The sequence below is a fragment of the Micrasema longulum genome, unplaced genomic scaffold (assembly GCF_059751315.1).
Source record: "Micrasema longulum isolate JH-2025_06_02 unplaced genomic scaffold, ASM5975131v1 h1tg001185l, whole genome shotgun sequence".
In the NCBI taxonomy this organism is placed as follows: Eukaryota; Metazoa; Arthropoda; class Insecta; order Trichoptera; family Brachycentridae; genus Micrasema; species Micrasema longulum.
Genome location: NW_028278372.1, coordinates 25235 through 36004, shown reverse-complemented (window position 1 = coordinate 36004; position 10770 = coordinate 25235). Strand labels below are relative to the sequence as shown.

General features: G+C 32.0%; 1 protein-coding gene across 1 annotated transcript; it reads left to right on the top strand.

The window, feature by feature from the left end:
- The first annotated feature begins 505 nt into the window (after positions 1–505).
- Positions 506–2278, top strand: LOC148276598 (uncharacterized). The gene is made up of 2 exons (XM_088234045.1): positions 506–631; positions 1254–2278. The coding sequence occupies exon 2, from the start codon at positions 1352–1354 to the stop codon at positions 2231–2233; it is 882 nt and encodes a 293-aa protein (XP_088090171.1). The 5' UTR covers positions 506–631; positions 1254–1351; the 3' UTR covers positions 2234–2278.
- The last annotated feature ends 8492 nt before the right edge of the window (positions 2279–10770 follow it).

Below are 10770 nucleotides of genomic sequence, written 5' to 3'. Positions count from 1 at the left end.
AGGTAAGAAATTAATACTATAATTTATCATATAATTATATATATAGTGTTGTATAGTATGGTTTGTTGTTAAAAATTGCTTTTATATTACTTTATAAACATTCTTTCGAATTCAGCTTTGTCGACTGAATACATAACCTCAATGTGTGAAAATTGTTATTTTGGTCATCCAACAATCTGTTTTTTTTTTTGTTTTGTAGAACTGTTTGGAATTTTTTAATGATTTTTAAGATTCTTTTCGGTTTTACGAAGTAAACTGACCTACTTTTGTATAAAAATTTCCCTGGAAGGGTAGCCGGAAGTCGTTTTTCTCTACTCGAGGTGAACGCGATATGGATGTCAAATAATATTTTATAATCTCTGGGTTCTTTTAAAAATACTAAAATTGATTACTTAAATTTACAGTTAGTAGTAACATGTTTGTTAAAATTTTAGATCGACAAGAGAAAACTACGGTGACAATTCGATAGGATATGTCTAAGTAAAACATACTGGCGACATTTGTACCGTAAAGGCTCGTGTAACTCCGGAACACAAAGTACGAGCCAAAGCCTATGCAGTCACATTAATATGTAATGAAGTGCAAGAAACAATTGAATCATGCCAGTGTCATGATTGTCCAGCTTCTCAAGGTATTATATTACAAAATGAAACACTCCTATATCTTGACTGTCAAACTAAGACTCGACGTACATATTTGCCAACACATATTGTATTAGTCAAGGCCAAAAAAAGGTTAATTTCCTATTTATTAACACAGGTCGCGGGTAATTCATATTATATTTAGGAAAGTCCATGAAGAGAAGAATGCACACAGATAATATTTTTCATTATTTTCTGTTGTAAAATTTATTCTCAACATTTTTTATTAATAAAAAAGAAATATTGGCGTTTTTATAATTTACCCAAATATTTAAATTTTGATGGCCATTTTCAACGAGTTGTAAATAACTCACTATTAGAAAATGGAAACCAAGTTGGAGTAGAGTGGGGCTCGAACCTCGGACCTCTGATCCGTGAGTCTGCAACACTAGCCACGGGACCACAACCCGATTCATTGGATTTGAACATGGATTTTAATAATTGTACTCGACACCAGTTTTTCAACCCAGTATCTAAATTATTATTTTTACTAACTAAAAATCATTGTAAAATTTATATTTGAAACATAAAGTTTGTGATTTTTCATGTTAAATAATGTAGTTATATTGTTTTAAGTTCGTTGTGTTAATTTTGTTTATTTTTAATTTACAGGAGGATGCAAACATGCTTTAGCATTTGTGGCGTGGCTCAACAGGCGTTCTGAGGAACCCTCGAGGACGTCAACTGAGTGTTATTGGAGAAAATCCAAGATGGCTGCGATTGGAACCTCAAAAAAGTTCATTAAAGCCAAAGAAATAGGAAAGGACCCGCATCCCAATTTTGCTATCCATGCGTTAGATAACAATTTCTTTGCCGAATTTATAAATAAAACAATTCGGCTGGGAGTATTTAACAGCCAGTTAACTAAATACTACAGCCCAGCCACTGAAATTGAAAAACATTGTATTAATTACCTTGTGTATGAATTTATTAAAACAAGAGATATTTGGTCTGCAGATGATTTTATAAACTACTGCCGGTTAAATATGAATGAAAAATCATGTAAAATGGCAGCCAATGCCACCCTGCACCAAGCCGACTGTGCTTTATGGTATAGCCTACGATTTGGCAGGATAACTGCATCCAAACTCTATGAGGTTGCAAATTGCGGTACAGTAGATGGGACACTTATCGAAACTATTCTTGGTGGTAGAATAATTGAAACTGCAGCAATGAAGCGTGGTCAACTTCTCGAAGCGGAAGTTTTAGAAATTTTACAAAAGGACTTGAAAATAAAATTTAATAAATGTGGCCTCCTGCTTTCCAAGGAACTTCCCATATTTGGAGCCTCTCCGGATGCGATAGCTGATCATTTTGTAGTGGAAGTGAAATGCCCTTCAACAGAGTTATCTGCAAAACGATATTTTGTTCATGGGAAGGAACCCAATGCAAGATGTATGATGCAGATGCAACTGCAAATGCATTTGGCAAATAAAAAAAAAGCACTTTTCTGTGTGGCTGCGCATGATTTCGAATTGACAAAAAACATAACAAAATTGTATGTAGATTATAATGAAACACTCTGCAAAAGTTTTATAGATAGAGCTCAAAAGTTTTGGTGTCTAGCTATATTTAAAAAATTATTATTATAAACTTATTTATGAATAAAAACTTTTTTTATGAATACAACTTAAACATTTCTCCTTAAGTAAAATTATATTATTTTAACAAGTGACTAACATAATATGGTGTACAATGGATAACGAAAGTTTCTACTTTATTATTGTATGAAAGAACATTTTTCGTTGTAAGCATTTCCTTTTTTTTTTTAAATTTGTTAAAATCAACCTTTCTTTGTTTTTTTTATTTACTGCTTCATCCATTATACAAGTAATCACATATCAACAGATTCATTTCCTTGAAATTTATACTTCTTCAATATTAAATTTCCCACTTGTAAGTCATGATGAAAGTACATAAGACAGGCAACATTAAGGTATGAATGTAAATAAAATGTGCATATATTTAGTACGCAGGTTTTATTTTATGAGTTACATTATAGTTACAGTAAAAAATTAATCAAATAAAAAAACATTTAGCCATGAGAGCATAAATTTTCATAAATACAATATTGAAAATGAAAATAAAAGCACTTTGTTTATAACCGCTTAATATTTATTTTATTACTGATCAGTTTCAAAGCCACACAAGCCTCCTTATAAGGGTTTAATTTAGTAAATCTTGATAAGAAAGCTTGTGTAGCTTTGAAACCAGTTCGTAGTAAAATAAATATTAGTGGTTAGAAACAAATTATAAGAATGAATAAAAAAAATATGTTTCATTTTTGGGTGATACTGTGTGTGTTGGATTTGTTGCGACGTTTCGGCTACCATTGCAGGAGCAATCTTTAGGGTAAACTGAAGCTCAGTTTCCCTGAAACTCAGTTTACCCTAAAGATGGCTCCTGCAATGGTAGCCGAAACGTCGGAACAAATCCAACACACACGGTATCACCCTAAAAGAAACATATTGATAACAGTGACCGTAAAAACCTTCGCACCTATTTGAATAAAAACAAATGTACTGCTTCAAATGTAAAAAAATACAATTACGTATATTTATATTTATGTATTATTTTTCAAATAGGTAATATTACGTTTACATACAATGTTTGCAGATTTATTCATTTATTAAAACTCCTTGCAAATTCACTAGTCCACACACAATTATTACAATTTCATCCATTAAAAAAATGTGATTATAATGGACACCTGCGTACATTTGTGTCATTGCGAATTCTCTGATTCTACTTATAACACGCTCAACGTGGATCCGTAATGCAGCTATTTGCTTGGCTCGCTGCACTTCCTGGGGTGTACACTGAACTCCTGCAGATACGCTGGGCGGCCGCACGAGCTGGCATTGCTTGCTTTCCAGAAGTTTGGATATGTTTTTAAATCCTCTGTCACCCATTATGTGAGTACCTGGTTGCAAATGACTAATATATCCACTATTTTCAACTATGTCAGTGTCCGTTGCACGTCCACCATATCCGCAAGACACAAAATTTATTAATCCGTCAGGAGTGCAAGATAAAAGGTATTTAAGAGTATTTGTATGTTTATACTCGGACCAAGTTAAAGCTTGATTTGTAGGATCTGACGGCTTATGAATTTGTATTTCAAAGCAATCGATAATTGATTGCACTTTCGAATATCTTGATATAAATGAAATAGGTAATTTGTACCTAATTTTCTCAGCAGATGGCCAACAAATCATTTCTTTTAAGCAAGGAGCTAGAATTTTCACAGTTGTTGTGAATATCCGACCTATTGTACTTATGGACATCCCAAATTGAAGAGCAAGAATAGCATAAGACTCGCCAAGTTTAATTTTTTTTAGAGTAATCATAATAGCTAAAGCGTCACAATTTACTTTAGAAGTTATATATTCTATGAGGTGATACATATTTTTAGGTAATCCTAAACATAATTTAGGATTTTGTTTTAAAATTAAAACATTTCCCTCTCTCATGTTACATGAAGTCAAGTTAATTTGATCTTCAGAACCTAAACTAGATTTAATGGACATATCTGAAATGTTTTCTTTGTCAGACTCATTTTCTTCATCAGACACAGCAGAGACTGATGTAGAATCTTCTTTACAAAATTTAATCTTAATAATTTTTTTTATAGGTGAGCAAGCAATTGTCTTGTACTCTAGACGAGTTGAAGTCGATTTGCTTCTAACTGTAGGCATTTTTTGCAAACCAACTTGAATTCCTTTATTATGCTGGCTTAAAGGCACAGATATATTGGTACGTGGTGACACTGACATAGAATATGATGTACTCGCACAGGGTAAAGGCGCAGGTGTAACGGTGCGAGCTGGTGGGGACACAGAGAACACGCGAGGCACCTCGGTACACGGTAACGGTGACACTAATACATGCTGTACAGAATACGATGAACTCGTACAGGGCAAAGTCTCGGGAGTAAAAGTGCGATGCGGCGGCGACATGGAGAACACTCGAGGCACAGAGTAGGACGTGGAAGGTAGAGGCTCAGGAGTACTGGGGTGTGGCTGCCATTGCGTTGAATAGGTATCACGTGTGGAGGCGTCAACGGACCCTTGTGCACATCCCACAAATGATGAAAGTGGCTCTTCATTTTTGCCAATAAAAATATGTGGAATCGCGTGATTCTTCAAAAATGGACGGCCTCCCATTAAAGTAAATTTAAGATAGTTTTGTATATCTTCTTTTATCTATAAAATAAATGTAATATTTTATAAAAAAATTCATTGCCCATGGATCTAAGTCATACACATAGTGTACCATGATTTGTGAGCCACGAAATTGGAAATTAATCCTCACACTGAGAAAATTAAAATGTGAAATTTGAATTTCAGGTTTTGACATTAATTTGTATATTATTAATATGCTCTGAACGCATAGTTTCTATAAAATTGTTACTGAAAGTCTAATATTTCTATTCATTGTACATATAAAACGGTATACTCAATGAATTCGTGTTATAATACTTACATTAAAATGGTCCTCACAGAAATAAACATTGGTTTTGGCTGAATATATTTTGATGCTTTTAATCGCCCGACACCACTTCTCTGCCATTACTGGGTTCTTGGGTAAGCGAAAAAATTGTTTTTTCGGCATATCTTTTGATGTATTTCTGCATTTAGGAACAACGCATCGATAATACATCTTAAAAATGATCAATCAAAACTCGTAGCGTCTAATAATTGACAAGACGCCGCAAATGTAAACATACGACGCATAGAAAGAAGAAGCTATCTACAATACTCTATAAAATCCATAGACATTGATGAAAAAGAAATCCGATGACGTCACAAAACATCCGAAGACGTCATACTTGATGACGTCACGAGCTGTTTGTTTTTGGCACCATTCAAATTACTAGAATTTAATCCTTTATATCTCCCTTATTTCTTAACAGATTTCAAAAAGAATAATACCGATCGGCGTGTGATTTTTTAGATTAATTTAAAAGCTAATAAAAAAAATCCATGATAATAGCCCATCATGCGGGGAATATATCGATGAATGTGGCGGCGCGGCGGTCAGAATATGTGTTCGGTGGCGAGCAGATGGTTAAAAAGCGAGCGGATGTGGGCAGATAAATTATGATACATGCGGTTGTTGATAGAACAAATTATCCAGAGTAAAAAAAATAGATTATTAATATTGGTTGCTATGGATATGGAAAATTGTTCTCATAGCAACCGTAGCTACCCATAGCCATAGCGACGAGGAGAATAAATAAATATTGGAAGTTGGGAAATCACAGGATGGGTAAGAAAGGTGGAGCTTCATTAACTGTCGGTCCATCCAGCTACAAACCACTCAATTCCACCAACCACTAAAGCAACCAGGTAACTTCTAACAAATGTAAGAAATTTTCATATTCGAAAAATGTGAAATGTTGAAAATGGTGGAAAAAATATTTTTTTTTTACCAACGACTGAAATATTTAAAAAAATAATTTAACTCGTACGCCCATCGGTTAAATTTAAAAGTATTTTTTTCCTCATAAAACGTTTTTCCCATTTCATTAAGAATCTCCTTCTTTTTGTATTAAGAATAAGATTGTATGACTCATGTCATGCATCTTTTTTTAAATATATACTTTCACTTTTGATTGTATCATGGGTCGTAACTTAATTCAAACCTAATATATTATTTATTCTTACACATATACATATAACAAAAAAATATAACGTATCCCTAACTCTATGAGGCCAAGAGTTCTGCGTTGAGTTGAGATACAACCCAATAGAAAGTTAAAGCATGCATATTAAAGAATTCAAAAAATAAAAATGATTTCATTAACATTTAAACAACAATATTCGCGTGGAGTTGAGATATATATATTATTTTGTGTAATTTATGTAGCTACTCCGTAATGAATAATGATCAATCTAACGGTACGATAAATAAAAGTGTTGGTTCAAACAAATTGTTTCCGAAGTATTACCAAAATTTATTTTACTATTTAACGAAGCTTGACTAGCAATGCACAACGGGGTTTTAGTCCCAACACTCATGTATGGAATTGAAACACACAATTGGTGTAGGAAAAACGAAAGCAGAGTGAATCTCTTTGACTATGAAATCAATGATGACAGGGTTACAAATGGTTCAATCAGGTAAGAGTGCAAATCAGAGAAAAGAGTAATTGATAAGATTAAGAAAGGGTCACTAAGATAGTTTGGTCATGTAGAATGAATGGATGGCGAAAAAATGGTTAAGCTGATGTTTATATGGCAGAAATTAATGGTAACATAGGACGTGAATAAGCAAGAAAGACCTGGCTCGATCACATACATGAAATCTAAAGTCTGGTCATGTCAAAAGCAGACACCACCGAAGGGCATGTACGACAAGATGAATGAATTTGGAAGAAGCTTGGAATATATGTCAGGATGGACGTGTGTGGCGGACCATCTTCTCTGCCCGCCCCTATGGTAAAGTGGCGTGATGATAGTAGTAGTAGTACTATTGTATTTATATATTTGTAAACTTGTATAGGCGAAATAAAATATAAAATATTTTAAAGGCATAAATAAAATTATTTTGTTTTATGAACCACTTTTTTTATTGTCAAAATCGACGAGTTTCCGCAACTCACGTTGCCCTCTTCAGGGTTATATAATAACTAAATATTCATACGTAAAATAAACAGTGAACAGGAAACATAAGGAGGGCAACGTGAGTTGCCGAAACTAGTCGGTTGTGACAATAAAAAAAGTGGTTCATAAAACAAAGTAATTGTATTTATACTTTTTAAATATAACAATAAACTAGAAAACTAGTGTTACAAATATCCAAAATATTATAAAAATATTAATAAACTTAATAAAAAACTTATATAAAACATAAAAAAATAATCGTTGTATCTAAGAAAATTTCCTTTTTTCAGTTTGATATCCTTTAGTAAAAATATTTATATAATGTAACTTGGTGGGATATTCAGAAACAGTCAGTATGGAACAACTCTTTCTTCCCAAGTATATCGGGACACAAGACATATTGCTAGCTTTAAGCGCCTCGCTCTCCTGACTGTTCCTAAGTTCTACTCTATTATATGGTGCGACACTAGTAGCCTTAGCTGACAGTGTGAACTAATCCACTTTATATCGTGTGAACAGGCACTTAATATTTTTATGAATTTAGTCGTGAGAAATTTTTCAGTTTACACTCACTTAAAAGGCTACAGAAATTCTTATCCGTTAATATCAAATATATAATTTATATCAAGTGATAACAAATATATAGAGTGTCATTAATTTTGAAGATGTTTTTAAAATGACTTAAATTTATTGTCTTATATTTCATTTAAAGATTCTTCTCATCGTTTCTTTGAATTCCTCAAAATATTTATTTGTTTATTTATGTTTTTCCTTTTTAAAAACGTTATTATTATTTTATTTTATTTTTACATATGAGCATATTTTTTATTCTTTGTTTTAATTCTTAATTTTTAATAACTTTTACAAATTCTCTTAATTTTTAATATTATTTCCATTTGTAAATACTAACCACAAACTTTAAAATAACTTTTTTTAGTTTAATATTAATTTTTAAACAACTTCCAAATGTTTTTTTTTTCTTCTCATTTTTGTACTTTCATTAATAACCTTACGTCTAATTATAATATAATATGGAAATTTCACTGGTGCATTAGAGTTCGATCTAACTGTGTAAAATATAAAACTATGTAACTGTACTGTATGTTTCCTAAATAAAAGAAATTTAGAAAAATACGTTTACATGTACATGCATTATTGCAACCCAATTTAGATTCATCATCATCATCATTCCCTATCCGCACTTAATGGTGCATAGGGCAATGCATTGGTACACTAATCGCTGCGAATCTTGATCTTTTTTTGTTACATGAAGGTAAGATGTTCAGTCTTACGCTTCAGGTACCAGTCCAAGGACTATGAAATATTTTAGTATGAAAACACCCTATTAAATAAATACTTCATATTAACACTGGCGGGAATCAAACCCGAGACTTCTTGCATGGTAAGCAAATCCGCTTACCATTACACCACTAGGCCGACATTTGGATTACACTGATGTTATGCTGCAAACTGCTTGATAAACTATTTAGAACTTTCAGAGGTAAGTAAAATTGCTGAAAATAAGGCAGCGGAGATATTATTAGACCATTACAATTCTGATATTTGTTTTCTTAAATCCTAACGCTCCACCCCGTAAAAAAATTAACACTTGTCAAATCATACACGACTTCCTCCTTCGTCTACATTTAAAACACCTCTCAATTGCCATTTATAATTAATTTTTCTTTACAAAACTCAAAACACATAAAAAGTGGAATCATCTCCATCCACTATAAAAGATGTTTCTACATCAACTTAGTTATAGTCACGTCTGAGAAAACGCTTTTTTTCCTTTTAGAATTTCTCTTTTTTAACTAGTTTTTTTTCGGGTGAGGGCTAATGTCAGTATTGATTTATTTGCAATCCCACACAAATGGCTTTGTCAAATTAAACATCGACCTCCAAAAAAGTTTCCTTTTGTTAAGTGTTGCTAAGAAGTATCTAGTAAGTTCCTTCCGCTCCGGTGTCTGTCTCCTTCCCTTCCCATTCAAATGTGTCCCTGACTGTGGTTTTTCGTACTTTCAACAAAAATTATTAGAGTTAAGGTAAAAACTATCAATGGAAAAAATACCTGCATTTTCATAATGGAAATATTGTTTGTCTAAAATAAACAAACGAAAAATAATGATTTAAAAAGTGATAAATCATTTTGGCTTTTCTCAAATTTTAGGAATACGCTGCTAACAAAGTGAAAAGTAAAATAAAGTGTATAACAACAACCGTAGTTCAATATTCGTTTTACAAAGTTACAAGAAAATTCAATTTTGATATCAAGCAGGAAAAATAAATCACAAAAAATAAACAGAACAAACTGGAGTGATCGTAAACAACTGTTTACATACCATCTTTTTGGGAATAAATTTTCTCCCACTCGTTTTGAAATTGCTTCCGGTTCTCTTATTGTTTCATATATTTCTGTTTGTTTATAAGAAAACTAAAATGGCTATTGTGAATTTATTGCTGGCTGTGTCGAGACCCTGTAAATAGTGATGCAAACGATATGTCGATGTTTTCAAAACATCGATGCAGTGTTAGAAATATATATACAATATCTTAAAAAGTAATATTTTTTAACAAAAAATTAGAAGGTACATACACCGGGTACACCTTTTATATTATCAAAACAAAAATATAAAAATAAAAATTACTTTATGCATATAAAACAAATGAAAAAAATTAAGATATGTATCTGTTTAAACTTAGAAATAATAAAAAATAGTACACAATATTTAAATTGAGTTTTATAATATTTTTTAATGTTTGAAGCAATAAATTTAAAATAAAATTACTTTGTCTTAAATGCACCACATTATTATTTTTGTTTATGAACCTACAAAAATTAGTATGGCCGAAACCGGCAACACAGAGATTTAACTGTTAATAGACGATAGAGAAGATTTTTATACATTAATATTTTACAAATATTTTTAAAAAATAGTTACCGGATGACATAAAACCAGCATATTACATAAACAACAATATAGGAAATGTACTAAATAATAGAAAACTAAAAACTGACAAATTTGAAAAATCTGGCATTTATAACATAACTTGTCATGATTGTTGTTCAATTTCTGTCGGAAAACATTGGATCCATTTTAAACTAGAGTTAAATAATACATATATAAGATGTCGAAAAATAATATTTTTTCGAGGTTTCTTTAAATAAGAAATATAAGTGATATTAAAAAGTAATATAAGCGATCTTATAATTTACAGTAATATTTCAATTTTTGTGGCCATTATCAACGAGTTGCAAATAACAGTATTAGAAAATGGAAATCAAGCGGAGGTAGCGTAGGATTCGAACCTCGGACCTTTGATCCCTGAGTCTGCAATACTAGCGACGGGACCACAGAGCCAACAAATGGAAGAGTTGTGGAAATATGGATGTTTAAGGTAAAATGGCCGCTTAAACCAGTCAACGACAAGTCACAAGCCCTGTAAATGGCCTAAACTTCCATCTCCCACTCTCAAAAATGTTTTCCCTCTCCGTTGCAATAAATTTATTTCTAAATAAC